The 17,801-nt window shown below is 35.6% G+C and overlaps 1 protein-coding gene across 1 annotated transcript in view; it reads right to left on the bottom strand.

Annotated features, from left to right (window-relative positions):
• Positions 1-1,409: 1,409 nt before the first annotated feature.
• The window catches only part of SEC62 (SEC62 homolog, preprotein translocation factor), a 30,106-nt gene continuing 13,714 nt past the window's right edge, over positions 1,410-17,801 (bottom strand). Inside the window, exons 4-8 of the mRNA XM_003256435.4 lie at positions 15,510-15,714; positions 15,168-15,260; positions 12,494-12,554; positions 9,981-10,100; positions 1,410-5,288 (exon numbers count right to left, since the gene is read on the bottom strand). Of these exons, the coding sequence (XP_003256483.1) occupies positions 4,819-5,288; positions 9,981-10,100; positions 12,494-12,554; positions 15,168-15,260; positions 15,510-15,714 (949 nt within the window). The 3' untranslated portion in view covers positions 1,410-4,818. The remainder of the gene's footprint in view (positions 5,289-9,980; positions 10,101-12,493; positions 12,555-15,167; positions 15,261-15,509; positions 15,715-17,801) is intronic.

Raw genomic sequence — 17,801 nt, 5'->3', positions numbered from 1 at the left:
ACATCATAAATTATTTTGGTAGCTTCCACTTCAGTGTAATTGGTTTCCTTTGTAACCCCATGCATTTCCTTTTCTGCATTTAAAGACATTACTCTGGCTGGGCATGGTGGCTCATGCCTGTAATCCCAGCACTTTGGGAGGCTGAGGCAGGTGGATCACCTGATGTCAGGAGTTTAAGATCAGCCTCGCCAACATGGTGAAACCCTGTCTCTACTAAAAATACAAAAATTAGCTAGGTGTGGTGGCATGCGCCTGTAATCACAGCTACTTGGGAGGCTGAGGCAGGAGGATCACTTGAACCTCAGGAGGCGAAGCTTGCAGTGAGCCGAGATTTCGCCACTGCACTCCAGCCTGGGCAACAGAGTGAGTGAGACTCCATCTCAAACAAACAAACAAACAAACAAACAAAAAAACCCATTATTCTGAGAAGTCCATGACACAAAGAAGTTAAAGTGATCTAGGAAATCACTGAAAATGAAATAAGACTGAAGTGTGATGGTATGACCCCCTTGAAATTTAACTTATCTTTCCCTCTTTCTGTCATGCTGAGATCATAGGCCTTTTGGACAATCCTAAAACTGTAAACCTCAGAAAATATGTCCTCTCAGACTGACATTTCGTCTGATTGGAAAAGCCATGTAATTAAAGTCTCAAAGGGTCTCTGTGCTAGGTTGGACAAATGAAATAAATGCATTGGGACCTACTCAGAAACTCACAACGAACTGCTTTAGCCATTGGTTTAAGGGCTTGCCAAAGAAGGCAAATTTAAGTTAATCTCTTTGTGTAGTTATCTGCATGACATTCACTAGAACAGGATTTTAGTTATCAAAACGCTTACAACATGCTGTATAAAGTTATGAGATCTTTTCTAATGTTTGGTGATAAGGATCTGACAAAGAGGTCAATTCCTCACTGGAATTTTTGTTCCCTAAGAACTTCTCCTTGGTATTGGTCTTGATTCCAAGAAGAAACAGATGGTTCTTTACATTAAGATATTATGAGGAGATACTATACAAAAGTATAGGTATAGGATACCCACAGAGGAAGCACAGTAGCTTCTGCAACTCCAGGCTAGTAGCAGCAGAACTAACATCATCCTTGGCCAGAAAGGAAGAGTGCAGGGACTGGCAACCTGGAAAGCAGGGAAGGGGTTTGGGAGAAGTGACCTTTGGCTGCTAAGGCAGCCCCCCAACCCCAGGAGAAGAGCTGAGAATAGGCACCCTACCATCCTCTGATCTCTGGCCAGGACATTCCTTGGCCAAACCCACTCAGAAGCCAGGAAGCATAGGAGCCCACTGCTATGGTCCATTCGGGTCAGCTTTGTGGGCAAGAGCAGAGTGGAGCTGGAGGGGAAAACAAGAGATATCCAGCGTATGCAGCAATTTGCTGCCGTAGCACTTAACACACTATTTAATGGTGCAAGAGAATTGTATTTTTATTCATGGTTGTGTCTAGTAAAATTCTGGTACATGGTAGGTGCTCAGTATTACTGAGTGAATGAACAAAGACCTGAAATACTGCTGAAACAGTAAAAGCAAATTACTACACAATTAGGAGGAATTATTTTCAGACATAGGATATTTAAAACATCACTCAAATACTGGAGCATGATTCAGCAATAAATTCTATTCCATAAACCAGGTAGATAAATGTCACAGCTTTAAAATATAGTTAAGTACAGTTGATCCTCGTTATTCATGGATTCCGTATTTGTGAATTTGCCTAACCTAAAATTTTGTGGTACAGCAAAAAATGCTGTACACATTCTGAGCTGAGGTTGAACAAGGCCATGTTCCAGCTTTCACACTATATACATGTCCTTTTTACGCTAATGCCACGGTTTTTGCATTTCTGTTCTTTTTTTGATTTCACTGTTTAAAATGGCCCCCAAGCATAGTGCTAAGGGCAAAAAGCTGTTCCTAAGGGCAAAAAGGCTGTTGTGTGCCTTATGAAGCTTATGTGTCAGATAAGCTTCATTCAGGCATGAGTTACAGTGTTGTTGGTCATGACTTCAATGTTAATGAATCGACTATATTAAATAAGGTGTCTTTATAACAGAAATTTACATGTTGACTGCTTGATGAAAATGTGACCAGTGGCTTGCAGAAATCTAGCCTTGTATTTCCCCTAGGTTCTATATTTGCTAATTCAGTGTTCACAGTGACTTTATAGAACACAACTACCTTGAATAACGAGAATCAACCATACTTGCTGTTTTCCAGTTCCTAATAAAGATTTTTAAAAAAATCAATTTACAAAAGACACAAGATGATTTTTCTTGTCAGCAGCTAATTGATCCTCATGATGTAAAACCAGAAAGAGGGGGGAAACACCAAAATTCATCACCACTGCATAATTTCAATGTGATGTATTAAAATTTATTACTTCCTGAATAGTATTCAACTAAATCTATATTATTTCTATTAAAGTTATCTAGGCCATATGGTTTGAAAATTAAAAAATCCAGTAAGAGGGAAAAGGAAAAATACCTTATTTAATACATTGACTTTAAGAACAATCACATATGCATTATTCTTACTATCTGAACTTAGCCTCTGGTAAATTCAATCCTGCTTAGTTAGGCCAATTGATACCCTCTACAATAAGCCCTACATGATCAAAAAGCTTCATGCTTTCTACTTACAGCAGCATAGCAAATCTGAAGTTCTTAAAAAAAAAATCACCATTCTATTAACAATTATAAACAATTTTCCATGCTCTGGTACAAGAATATTTAATGTTAGCCAAGAAAGATAGCCATCTATTCCACTGAGGATTGTAATAGAGGCAGCCTTTTGATTTTTATATTTGTTTAAAGTACACAACTTGAATAGTAAAATAGAAACTGAGCTGAAATTTCTAATTCACTTTCTAACCATAGTAAGAATGATATTTCCCCCCAGGGATCACCAAATATTTATAAAAATTTGTACTAACGTTCTGTAAGAATCCACACACATCAGTAAGAAGCTGACTTTCCTGTTGGCCATGCTCCAAATGTCTTTAAGACTAGACAAATTACATATATTATAAAAAATTTCAGGATATTGAGTGCCTGGGTATTATCACAGTAATAGTAAAGGTTAATGAAATCATTTTTATTTCTGAAAAACACCATGTTTATACCCCCAAAATAGGTATCAGTGTTACTGGTGATAAAGAAACTCAGAAGTGATCATTTTACATATATGCTTACTGTGGAAATGAAGTAGTAGAGCTCTGCAAATGGGAGGGGAAAATACCCAGGCACTTCATCAATGAACATTTGATAAAAAGAAACTCTTAAAGTGATTGCAGCCTTGACACAGTTGCATTAACATCAAATAGCCACATTTATGTCCACTTACAGGGACTACTATAAAGAAGCAATCAAGCAAGTTTAATAAAATGTGTTGATACAGAAAATGTATTTTTCACAATTAGAAAAATTTAACATCTTTAATTCAAACACTTAGATGAGAAACAGCCTAAAGCAAAGACTGACATACACTACCTATTTCAACCACAAAGCAAAATGCTCTCACTGTGACTGAAGAAAAATCATTTAATATTCATTATTAGTTTATAAAAGTATTAACTCCAAGGAATGATTATGCTCATAAGTAAACAAGAGTTTTCAAAGACTTGTAACTAAGATGTATAAGACGTAAAGTCAAACTGCAAAACTAGTTCAAAGCAATTAGAGTCCAATAGTTCTCTTATGTTTTCTTTTATTATCTTTATTTTAAATTTGATATTTTAGAATAGGAAATTATCTTTCACAGCAATGCCTCCTGGTCTGATAATACAGTGTCTCATTTCTGAATGTAAAGATTTAAAATAAATCAAAATGAACATTAAGGCGTACAAAGCTACTTTAAGTCTGCTCTTATTTAATAAAGATCAGTTTTTGCTCATATTCAAAATACATGGAATGTTGGCACAAAACTGAAGCTGCTGTAGAAAGATCACAGATGTTCTGTGGGTTACTCAAACTTCCATTTCTCTAAAAACATACCCTTGCATGGTCTTAATTTTATGAATTTAAGTGTTGAGAAGTATCTAAATAATAAGTAACAATTAAAATAAAATGTTTTATTTGTAAATTATGTACAGAATACACTTTACGTTACGACAATGAAATGGGGAGGGAGGAGGGAGAGCCATCACCTTCCAACAAATGCTGTTCACTTTCTCTGTTGGAGATGACCATCTTTCTCTGAGTCAGACGTACAAATCAGTGTGGATTTCCTACATTGGAAAAAGAATTTAGCTAAACCAGAAGTGTTGCTGCATTGTTACTAGTTGGCTTATTTCCACAAAATAGTTTTGAACTCTGCTAAACTCAGAATCTTAAAAGAAATCTGGTATAATTGTATAATGAAAAATAAAAGAACTATCAAGAACAATGAGTTTACACATCTTAAAGAAACTGTGAAATGGCTACATAACTGTGCATAATGTGAAATGTTGGAGTTTCTTTTTTCCTTTTATTTTTGATTAGTCTAACAGTAAAAAGCCATAAAACTATAAAAAATTGCCATTAATGTAAATTTAACTGTGGAAAGTACATCTCTGATAACTGTCAAAATGAATGAGACCTACTTACTGTAAAATTATCAAATGGATAAAACATATTAATGGCTTTAAACTGTACCAATAATAGTGCCAATATTCTATAAAATGAAGGACTGAGTATAACTGCTTGAATGTCAAATACATTTCAGTAAATAGATTTAAAGAATGCTGCTACAAATGCCATGTGCTCAATATGGTAATCAGCCAACATAGAAAATCCAACCTCTTGTACTTCTTCATTCAGTCCCAAAATTAGTCAGATTATGATTTTTCATGTGAAGATTTAGGTGTTTCTCCATCATTTTCCTCTTCCTCCTCCTCTTCACAATCCCCATCTGTTTGCTGTTCCAGTTCCTCTTTTGTTATCATTTCAAAATCATTTCCATTTCCACTACTGTGCTGGGATCGATCATCTTCCCTCCTGTCACTGTCCGTGTCTGAATGCCGTTCTCCCCCTGAGCCTTCTGTTCCATGATTTCCTGGTCCTACTTTCCCCTCCTCATCTTCCTTTTTCTCACTGTCTGACTTTTCCTCACTGTCGGACTTCTGTTGCTTTTTGGTTTCAGACTTCTCATCTTTCTTTAAGTCTGCTTTTGGTCCTTTGTATTCATGTGTGTACAGAGGCCTGAAGGAGTCAATGAAGCCCACATCAGCAGTCAGATTTGGCAAGAACCAAAAGTGGTGCCTTCCTCCAGTTATGAGCCAAATGATGAGAAATAGAATGCATCGAGCTGTGGGGGGAAAAATGTCTCTAATTGAGTAATTCAAACACTGCCTCAGAAGGGAGTATTTGTTAATGAAAAGCTGGGAAAACAGGTTTATTATCTGTACATTTCATACACCTTAAATATTAATATTTAAATCCTGACTAGTGCTGGGCGTGGTGGCTAAACCTCTAATCCCAGCTACTTGGGAGGATCACTTGAGCCCAGGAGCTCGAGGCTGCAGTGAGCTACAGTGAGCTATAATTACACCAACTGCATGCTTGAAAACAAAAGATTCCTGACTAGTTTAGCAGCTGTCACAGTATTCTAGGGGCACAGAATGTTGCTCTGAACTTGAGGTCACAATGCAATAATGTCACTCTGAAAAAAATTACTTCTTTTTTCCATCCGGGTGTACACTTACATGGATATACACTTCCGATTTATGCACTTTGTGATATTATGCTTCAATACACACAGCAATCAGTTGGGAATTTAAGTATTCATAAGATCATGGTGCAGGAAAAGAATAAAATAAAGAGATGAAAGGTGTTTAGGAAGGAAGCTTTTAAGAAGGAAAAGCAGGGCTGCATCATACTTCCCAAGGCCCTAGGCCCTTTTGTCTTTGTAAGGCACTTACTCCACAAAAACTATTAAATATTATATTTTCTATACATTTGTATAAACACGAATAAAATACTGTATAGGTTTGCTATTACATACATGTATATACATTACTACTTCTGATTTAAAAGAAATAAAAATGAAAATATTTCTGTGGACCCCTATATGTATCTTGGTCCAAGGCACATGTTTACTATGCCTAAAGGATAAATTAGCCCTGGATAAGGAACCCCAGTATTAGAAAGTTTCCATCTTTTAATCCTTGTTGTCTTATTTATTTATTGAGGACAAGGTCTTGCTCTGTCACCCAGGCTGGAGTGCAGTGGCACAATCATGACTCGCTGCAGCCTCAACCTCCTGGGCTCAGGCAATCCTCCCACCTCAGCCTCCAAGTAGCAGGTACGTGCCACCATGGTCCGCTAGTTTTTGTATTTTTTGTAGAGATAGGGTCTTGCCATATTGCCCAGTCTGGTCTTGAACTCCTGGGCTCAAACTCCCAAAGTACTGGGATTACAGGTATGTATCTATCATCTATTTATCTAATCTCTCTCTCTCTCATCTATCTATCCTCCCTCTCTCTCTACCTATCTACCTACTTTGATAGACAGGTTCTTGCTATGTTGTCCAGGCCAGTCTTGAACTCCTGGCTTTATGTGATCCTCTCACCTCAGCCTCCCGAGTAGTTGGGATCACAGTTGTGGGTCACTGAACCTGACCTTTTTGTTTTATTAATTAGGTAAATTATGTAATTTTTGCTTATTTAAAGACCAATCCTCTCAATATTAGGAAAAATACAATGTTAATGAAAGCAAGATCATTTAAACACATAAGGTTTAGTCTTTTATTTTATAACACTGTATTATGACAAAACTGTAGAAAAATGGAATTTGAATTTTAAAATTTGTAGTAATGAGTTATCACAAACCCCAATATTTAGTTTTCTCTGAATTTACCAATTATGTAGAGCTGAGTGATTTTTTTCCTGTTTTTTTAAAAAGGTCATGATGATTATGTGAATGTTACAGACTAATCAATTATGACAGGAGTTTTGGTTTTTGTTTTCTTTAGACAATTCTGTCACTGTTTTCATATAAAGCCTGAAATAAGCTAATCTATGTGTCTTGCATTATTTTGCTTTGTATAAATGGAAGAAAATCGTTATAGCTGTCTCGACTTTTAAAAACAGCAATTTTTATTTTCACAAGAATATAAATATTCTGAAAGACTTGTACACATTAGAATCTTTCGTGGTATAAACGGAAAAGGTAAATATGCTTAAAATTATGATTTAAGAATAAATTCCACTGATAAACAGAGATAATGAATTTAAGGAGGCTGTACATTTTTTTCTCCAATTATGATGCAATGATGGGTTTTACAGGATTGTAAGACAGATGATTCATAATATGAAATCTTGTATCAAACCAAAGAAAAAGCAATATAGAAATCGCACTAACCTAATTTCTTATCACATACAAATGGTATGGCAGAATGTTCATGTTTTACAGTTTTTCGCTATGTGGCACTAGATTACCGAGAGTGAAAATGGAAGAATTATGGGGAATCTGTGACGTACTATAATAACATTCCTATACTAAAAGTGACAGATTTTAGAAAACTGCCAAAGGTCTTATTTTAAATGGCATTATTAATAATGCATATTCAAAGAAACACCAGATATAACTGTGACCAATACATAATATTTCAAGACTCTGACTCTTAAAAAAAAAAATAAGCTAGGCATGGCAACATGCTCCTATAGTCCCAGCTACTCAGGAGGCTAAGGTGGGAGGGCTGCTTGAGCCCAGGAATTTGAGGGTACAGTGAGCTATGATTCTGCCATGGTACTTTACCCTGGGCAACAGAGCAAGACCCTGTCTCCAAAAAGTGAATATATATAAAAAAATGTATAATATATATCGTATATAAATATATATCATATAAATATAGGACATATCATATAATATATGACATATAAATATATGATATATCATGATATATTATATACGATATACAAGAGATATAGATGATATATCATCTATATCTATATATCATAAATATATATTCATATATAATATACATGATATATATATTTATATATTATATATGATATATTATATATATAAAGACTTCAAAGAATAATATAAAAGAAATATCTAATTATTTGAAAGTATACTTGGAATTGCATTTTCTAAGAGAATCAACATAAAATGTTGGGTTTGTTTCCTGGTATAATTCAGAAGACTGTTTGGTTCATAATGCATATTTAAATCCACAGCATATTTAAAATAAAAATTTATTTAAAGAGATTACTAAAGAAACAATATTTTAAACAGCAAAACTACATAATAACCATAAACTATTGTGAACGCTGGTTTAATTTAAAAATAAGCAAGTAGAAAAATTCTATTCAGTGGAGCTAAGCCTTTGCTAAAAATTTCCAGAGTTTCTAAATTTCAGGAATTTGAAAGGCAAAAAGCACCAATTTTATTATGTTTAATGTCAGATCAAAGTTTATGACTTTTCCTTCTTGATGCAGGTATTACACTGACACTAAATTCAAACAGGCTTAGATATTATTTCTTGGCCTACAAATGTGCCCATGTTCCATGCAAAACCAGCAGGGGATTTTTCTGCTGCTAGAGGTTACTAAGCCAGAGGAAGGAGGCTGGGCGTGGTGGTTTACGCCTGTAATCCCAACACTTTGGGAGGCCAAGGCAGGCAGTCACCTGAGGTCAGGAGTTCGAGACTAGCCTGGCCAACATGGTGAAACCCCATTTCTACTAAAAATACAAAAATTAGCCGGGTGTGGTGGTATCTCAGCTCACTGCAATCTCTGCCTCCCGGGTTCAAGCCATTCTCCTGCCTTAGCCTATGAAGTAGCTGGGATTACAGGCGCACGCCACCAAACCCAGCTAATTTTTGTATTCTTAGTAGAGATGGGGTTTCACCATGTTGGCCAGGATGGCCTCGATCTCCTGACCTTGTCATCCACCCACCTTGGCCTCCCAAATTGCTAGAGTTACAGGCATGAGCCACTGTGCCCGGCCCTATATTGCTTTTTAACTATGAAACATGGCTGGGTGTGGTGACAATCTTATAATCCCAGCACTTTGGGGGGCCAATGCTGGAGGATCACTTGAAGTCAGGAGTTTCAGACCAGCCTGGGCAGAGTGATACCCTATCTCCCCCACAAAAAGCCAGGCATGATGACATGCACCAGTACTCCTAGCTACTTGGGAGGCTGAGGCAGGAGGATTGCTTAAGCCCAGGAATTCAAGGCTGCAGTGAGCTATGATCTCACCATTGGGTGACAGAGCAAGACCCCGCCTCTAAACAAATAAACTGTGAAAGACCCCAATCATCCAGAAATGTGGAAAATTCATTTACTTATGTTTTCCTATTTGATTTTTAAAACATTAACTCCTTATTGCACCTAGTATTTTGGTACCTGGGTGAAAATTACTGATTTTTCCCAAAATGGCAAATCAATTGTCTAGAATCATTTATTAAATATATGCATAGATTATTTAGATGTTGCATTTGTTCTAAGTCAAAATTTAAAAATGTTTTACTGAAAGTATTATGTCTAATAAATGATCTACCATTGCAAAAATATTAAACGCCTTTGCCATAACTAATTTTTAAAGCACATCTGTTTGCAGATTAAGATATAATAATGTATGGTATATTTCAAAATAACTAAGTAAATTTCAAATGTCTCACAATAAATGATAGGCAAGAAAGGTGATGGATATGCTAATTATGTTAATTAGCTTGATTTAAACATTCCACATTGTACACATACACCAGAACATCACATTGTACCCCATAAATGTATACAATTATGATCTGTCAATAAAAAATAATCTTAATAATTAAAAAAAATTTTTTAAAAGATGTATTAAATCCTTTTTCTGCAGACAGAACAAATCTTATCAAGCCTGAGTTTTGAGATTTGACTCAGAAAGTAGGACCATGTACTTCTTGATTTACCTCCATTAATTTTTTTTAAGCTTCACTGAAGCTCCGATTTACAGTCCAACTGCTCAATACCAACCTTCTTGAGGTCAATTTTAAAATAACAATACTTACCAACAGCAAGGAGAAGAATACTGGCTACAAAACAGCCTGCACCCACACTGAGGTAATAAACACCTACTCTCATTTCTGCTGGCCAAAGGGGGAAGAGGGTGGCCGCTATTACTGCAATCACTGGAACAAGAAATGACAAAGTTAAATTTTAGAATAAAAACTTAAATGGTATGGCTGCACTAACAGAAACATATCCCTGGGGGAAAAACTGAGAAACATAAACACAATGAAATATAAAATTGCCATTTTTATAGGTAAAAAATGGTCAATTATGAGCAATTTCATATTGTTCAACCTAACATTTTATACTCTTCTTAAACTAGTTTTTATTAGTGTAAATTACACATAATTAGAAAAAAATGCTATGTAGAAATTCAAAACTGTCACCTCCTTAATTTATCAACTGCCCCCTTTTTCAAGCTATATCTACTTTATTTAAAAAATATTAAGATATCTGCCTACAAAGTAAGGGAGCTAAAAGAAACAAGAGAACAACAAACCCAACAAAAAATGATTTCCAAGACCCCTCTCTGGAGATTCTTCTTCTGGGGTGGAGCTCTGACATCCACAGACTGAAAGATTCCCCAGGTGATTCTGCTACAAATGTTTTTTTGGTGCTTAGGGAAACTGTTTACAAGTATCTCCAGTTTTTTTGCAAGTAAAGTGGGGACACAAGAAAAGAATTATAAGAAATTAGAAGCCTGGTTATTAGGTCTTTAGAGTAAGACCAGGATTAAAATTGTAGCTCCATCCCTTATAAGCTACATAACCCTGGGCAAGTTACTTAACTCTTTTGAGGCTAAGTTACCTTATATTTAATAAGTCTCTTCCTATTTTTCAAAGGTTGTTGTGAGGATGAAATGATATATTGTACGCAAAACATCTAGCAAAGTGACTAGTACTCTTATTATAAAAGAGTTATTTTGCTTTTTGTTTTCTGAAACAGAGTCTTACTCTGTCACCCAGGCTGGAGTGCAGTGGCATGATCTCGGCTCACCACAGCCTCGACCTCCTGAGCTTAGGTGATCCTCCCACCTCAGCCTTCTAAGTAGTTGGGACTACAGGTGTGAACCACCACACCTGGCTAATTTTTTGTATTTTTTGTAGAAATGAGGTTTCGCCATGTTGCCTAGGCTGGTTTCAAACTCTTGGATTCAAGCCATCTCCCTGCCTTGGCCTCCTGAAGTGTTAGGATTACAGGTGTGAGCCACTGAGCCAAGCCTAAAAGAGTTATTTTGAATGGGATCCTATGATACCATATTGACCAAGCTTATTTTACCTGCTACCTATTTTTTTTTTCTGTTTGTTAAATCATTCTTTCCCCATAAAACCTCCTGGAATATACACTGTTAAAAAGCAAATAAAAAACAAATCAAACCCCCAGCACTTTGGGACAACGAGGCAAGTGCCCAGGAGTTCGAGACCAGCCTGGACAACATGGCGAAACCCGTCTCTACAAAAAAATACAAAAATTAGTGGGGTGTGGTGGAGTGTGCCTATAGTTCCAGCTACTCAGTAGGCTGATGTGGGAGATCACCTGACCCCAGCAAGTCGGGCTGCAGTGAACCATGATTGTGCCATTGCATTCCAGCCTGGGTGACAGGAATGAGACCCTGTCACAAACAAGCAAATCAAAAGGTATAGAGAAAATTAAGTCTTCATCTAATTCTTATTCCACTTCCCAGAGGTTAAGTACTATTAAGCTTACCTGTACTCGCAGAGACTGCCTATATATAATTAACTAGCTACAGGGACTTTTTTTCTAAATAAGTAAATGAGCTTATACTATTCTTACTCTTCTGTAACTGTCTTTTTTTTTTTTTTTTAATCTATTCTAGGTATAATACCCTTGCACATGTACATTTGTGCAACTGTGATTATGGCATAGGGTAAATTCCTTAAAGTGGAATTTATTAGATCAAATGGTATAAGCATTTCAAATTTGAAAGATATTTGCTAGATTATACTCAAGTATAGTCTAAGGGATTTGGAAAAAAACAGATAATGTGTCAATGTACACACTTTGTGCAACTGTATGGGAACAGCCATGGAATAAATTCCTAGAATTGCTGGGTCACTGCAGACACGTAAAATTTCAAAGATACTGACAAATTGTCCTTTACAAAAATTAAAACAATAGACATACCTATCAACTGTTAGAGAGTGCTGATTTTTTTCTAAGACTTTTAATGTTAAGGTTTGCAAGCCTCTTAATCACTACAGCTTTAATCTGTATATATTATAAGTGTGATTAAGTATCACTCATGATGACTGGTCATTGTATTTCTTTATCTGTTAACTACCTTGACCATTTTTCTATCAGTTTGTTATCTCTTAAAAGATCTTTAATATGTTTCAAATATTTTCCTTAGTTTATTATTTATCTTCTGACTTTAAAGTATTTTTAAGATAACAACTATTTTAAATTTAGGAACATTTTCTTTTACAGTATCTGCATATTGTTTTCTAAATTTTAGATTGCACTTTAAAGCTATTAACATCTCACTACTTACCAAGAATTAATCCCATGACAAATGTTTTAAAGTGAACTGGGTCATAGATCCATACATACACCTAGAAGAATCAAGAAACCTCGGTGCTTAAAAGTTCTAATGTCACATTAGAAAGTAATGCTTAATTCTATATTTTAGGTCCTTTAAAGCAGTCATCAACCTCTTAACATATGAGAAGTACTTTCTAAGGTAAATAAATTCCAAAGATCTTTCCTTCAGTAGTAGTGGTTCTTCTGGCACTAGAAAATGATTACAGGAAAACTATAAATTCTATAAAGCACTTAAGTAAATTTGTATGTTCTTATATACACTTAAAAATTTGTTCGGTCAGGCTTGGTGGCTCACGCCTATAATCCCAGCCCTTTGGAGGCCAAGGCGGGCAGATCACTTGAGGTCAGGAGTTCAAGACCAGCCTGGCCAACATGGTGAAACCCTGTCTCTACTAAAAATACAAAAATTAGCCGGGTGTGGTGGTGGACGCTTGTAATCCCAGCTACTCGGGAGGCTGAGGCAGGAGAATTGCTTGAACCCAGGAGGCAGAGGTTGCAGTTAGCTGAGATCACACCACTGCACTCCAGCATGGGTGACAGAGCAAGACTCTGTCTTGGGGGAAAAAAAATTGTTCATGTGTGCAAATCATTATTTATTCAACAAAAACACCAGCAACTGCCAACCTTTTTGTCCCTAATGTAATGATGTACCAGTCTGGGATAAAAGCACAGTTAAGATAGATTCCAGCCAGGCCCTATTAGAGATCCAGTTATCACTCAACTCCACCCTTTTCTCTCCTGAGAAGACACAATGATCAATTATTAAAGATCATGCTTCGTGAACATAGTCTCTATGACTGTATTAATTTCATTGCCTACTCCTCCATGGAGGGCCCATAAGCTGGGAACCACTACTTCAAAACTTAATTTACTTTGATCAGGCTCTTATTTTACACAACAGAAATTTACTTCATTCAGATCAGAACTCTGGTCATTCATCCACAAAACTCAGTTTTATTTCTTAGTTTCTATAAATAACAGTACTCTTCCCTCTTATTTCTATATTGACCAGAACTCTTTATTGTCTTTCCAACGTGGTTCTTCAATTTGTAACACCAGAGGTTCCACTTTAACCTCTTATTTTACTCTGCCCATTTCCTTGGGAATCAGATTCACAGACATTACTTCTGCCACTTTCCGTTCTAAAAAAACATGTTTTTTTAAAAAAGATATTTCACAACTTTAAAAGTTATGGAGTGCATGCTGCTTTCTACAGAATAAAAATCTAGGCTTTTCAGGATAGCAAGCACCCATGCGTTTGCTCAGGCTGCTTCCTTCCCTAACAGACCTAAACTCCTTCCTGGCACACCTGGCAATCTGCCAGTCATCTTCAAGTCTAAGCTCAAGTGTCCTTTAGACCCTTCTTATCTTTCTTGACTAAATTAACTATTCCTAACTGGTGCTTTCACACCATTAATGCTTACCACACTGTACTATATTAACATGCTTAAGTGCCTGTATCTTTGCTAGACCCTAAGAGATTTTATCCTATTTATCAAGCTATTCCCAACGCCTATAAAAATGTCTGGCACATAGCTGATGCTCAACGTTTAACTGAGGGCATTTCAACCTTCACATTAAGAAAGACCTACGGTTTTCTATTACAGTGGTTCTTAACCAGGGGTTCACATCAGTCACCTGAGGACACTTTATTATAGATATATAATCCTCCCCCACAATCCCACTCTAGATAGTCTCATGCAAGTAAGAATTTCAAACACACAACCCTAGGAGCCATGACTTTATAGATGTTACTTCTGTATAGGTATAGCAGGAAAGGATATATCCTGAAATTCACAACAGTTCAATGCCCAGTATATAACTCATGTTTATGTAGTGGTGAAGTGACTGAATTAAGCAGTCTTTATGGAAGGCTACCACCATACAAATCTTCCATTACAAATGATAAGCACAAAGCATCAAGTAATGTTAAAAATTTTAAGCCCCTCAAGTGATGTGTCTGACTTACATTCTGTAAGAGATAGAGATTTGTAGCTATCTCCTATTCTGCTCTTTTTTCTTTGATAATAATGGAAACCCTACATTTCAGCTGGGCAAATAATTACCCTGTATAAAAAATGCATTTCCAAGATTTTACTTCTCATATGTATGACCATGTGACTATGTTCTGGCCAATGGAATTCAAGCAGAAATGAAATTGCCAGCTTTCTGGACAGTGTCCTTAAAGTGGTCTCCTTAAAGAGGAGACATATTCTTCACTCTCCTTTCCTCTTTTCGATGCAGATATAAGGTTGGCAGTCATTCTGGACCATAAGGTAACCTTAGCTAGAAGCCTCAGACAGAGGAGAAAAGAAGAGCTGGGATCCACCATGGAGCTGACATATCTGTACAGCTTACCTACAGATTTCACTGATGAAAAAGAAATAAGCATCTATTTTGTACTAAGATGCTTTTATTTCAGGTTTCCTATCACTCACAGTCAAATCTGACATTTAAAAATCTAAATAAGAGAAATTATTGATTTTTAAAAGTAGAGTAGTTTTTATACATTTAAGTGCATAATTACATTTCTCAAAATTTTTCCTTTTATTAGTGAAGGCATCAAACATATTTCTAAAAACTCCTATAGAAAACTGAACTTCTAGTTATAGGCTTACTCTCACCTCATTTCCATCCAGAAAAACCTGATCATCATGTGGCTCAAGTTTGAATTTTTTCTTAGTTTCCTTCTTTTTAGGAGTTCCTGGAGTTTCCTCCTACGAAAACACAAGTTGGATAGAAGAAATAACACAAGTAAGCAAGAAATATGACGTTCATACAGTCAAAAAATTTTCACTGACTATTTGTAACACAGAAATAAAAATTCTCAACCACAGTATTTACAACAACTCTGATATAGTTATCTCAGGTAGGTGTTGCATAATACTTAAATGTGCTCACAGGCCAGTCGTGATCATGTGCACATAATGATTTTTAAATTTTTACTTAATTTTAGATTAACTCACCTTTTTGGATTCTTCCTTTTCACCATCTTTTTTTTTCTCTTTTTCTTTTTTTGTCTTCTCATCCTTTATATTTTCTTTCTTGCTCTTTTTATCTTCTTCTTTTCCACTTTCAGCTTTTCCTTTATCTTTTTCTTTCTTTATGTCTTTATCATATTTCATTTTCATTACTTTTAGGGCTCGGTGAAAAAACTGCTTCTTTAAAAGCCTTTGGGAAAAACAGGTATGGCATTACACTCCCCATCTAGATATTGACTAAAAAGCAAAAATATCAAGACCTGAATAAAATAAGCAAAGGAAGGCATAAATTAGCAAACACAAGAGAAATTACAACTAGTATGCCCATGAAAAAGTAGTCAACTCTACCACTAAATAAAAAAACTTTATAGTCAATTATATAAAAGTTGTCAAAACTCAGTGATATTCATATAATTTTCACTTTTAATGATGTACCTTAAGTATAAAAGAGATTACAGGTTTGAGATTATCCATATAAAGACTCTTTCTGGGTTCATACAGAGTAATCAAGACTCAGCTTCACTTTATGTTAAGTCTCAAATGCAAGAGCTGACATAATAAAGAAAGGAGAAAATAAACAGTTTAAGAAATGCTAACAGATTAAAAGTGATGATTTGATTGGTCCAAATAATTTTTTCAGCTTTCTTGGTGTTATTTTTTCTCTAAGCACTTCACAATTCAGTCTGCCACTGTAATGATTATCTTCAATTAAGCAATGATTAAATATACTAAGGTGAGATTTTTGGACTCTGAAAAGGACGTGCACAACATCAAATTGAAAAATGTGCAATATATTTGGCAAAACATGATGTATTCCTGGTTTCACTAATTTCTCTCTAAATAGATTGTTCTTCTCTCTTTTTAGCAGTTATTATTATATTTTATATTCTCACCTTAGGGCCTTTACACTGGCTGTTCCCTTTACTTAGAATGCTCTTCCCCCAAATAAGCAGGTCCTTTTGTTTCACTCCCTCACTTCCTTCAAGTTTTCCCTCAACCACAACCTACTCTGTTTGAAACCTAAGCCCACCTTCCCATTCTCTCATTTCCTGTTATCCTATCCATAGCACTTATCTTCTAACTCACTATATAATTTGTAATAGTTGTTTGCTCCTTCACTAGACGGTAAACTTCTTAAGAGAGAGAGATCCTTGCTTTGTTCATTTTTTACCTGACCCCAAATTAAGTCAACCTTGCTTGGTAGTTTCTCTTTAACCTTACAATCCTACTCAAGAAACTGGGTTGCCCTTATTTTGTCATCTAAAAGTCAGTTTTTCAAATCTCATGTTCTAGTTTCAGAATTCCTGGTTGGTTTCTTCATTCCTGCTTTGATAATGTCTAATTACCACAACACAATCTAGAAGCTACGTCTCACTACCACCACTGGTGCCTGCTAATGGTGACTATATAGCTACTTTTCTATTTACACCTCACTGGTGCCTGCTCCAGCACATCACAGCACTTGTTAACTAGATGCTTTCTTCCTGTCCAGATAACCACTTCTTTTTGTCATTGTGTTCAGTCCCCTGAAGCACCTATGTTTTACCTGTCTGGCTAGGCTTCCATCTGCTCCCCAATTAGGTCCAGCCTATGAGCACTTCCACAAAGCTAATTTCTAGGTTTCCTCATTTGGCCCATACTACTTATTTGGAAGAGCTATTTTTAAATTATGCAAATATGATTGTGCATATAATTGTGCAAATGTTCAAACTGTCCCCCAAAATGCTACCATCATATCTGCTATGAATACATATACATATATAAACAAAGAAGAATCTGAAATGAGACCTTAATGATTAACTACTTATGAGTACAAAGTGGGATTTAAGAATAGTAGTAGCATATTTGAATATGAAGTGTAGTCTTATATTTTTTACTCTTCCTCAGAATGTCTTACAAAAAAAATGTATAATGAAAATATATTCTAATTTTATTTGTGCACTTATGTGATTTCCAGATTTTCTTTCAGGAACATTTATTACCACTCCAAATGAAAATAAAAATACATCCTGTTCATCATATGTTAATTGAAAAACTAGCATTTTATAATGCAGTTAATATACATGTCCAGATATTAAGAGTACATGTGTACACATACAGATACTTGAAGTATATATTCTCAAATGGTAATGTGGCTATCTATGAAGCAACATTATTAGTAATTTGGATTTTCTTCTAAATCATTTGCAACAGTTCCCATTTTCTTAAATTTACTTTAGTGGAAAAAATGATTCTTAATAGAGAAATAATTTTAAAAACAAACAATGCAACTTTAGT

The sequence above is a fragment of the Nomascus leucogenys genome, chromosome 11, assembly GCF_006542625.1.
Source record: "Nomascus leucogenys isolate Asia chromosome 11, Asia_NLE_v1, whole genome shotgun sequence".
Classification (NCBI taxonomy): Eukaryota; Metazoa; Chordata; class Mammalia; order Primates; family Hylobatidae; genus Nomascus; species Nomascus leucogenys.
The sequence above is the reverse complement of the archived record's forward strand: the minus strand, read 5'-3'. Positions and strand labels throughout refer to the sequence as shown.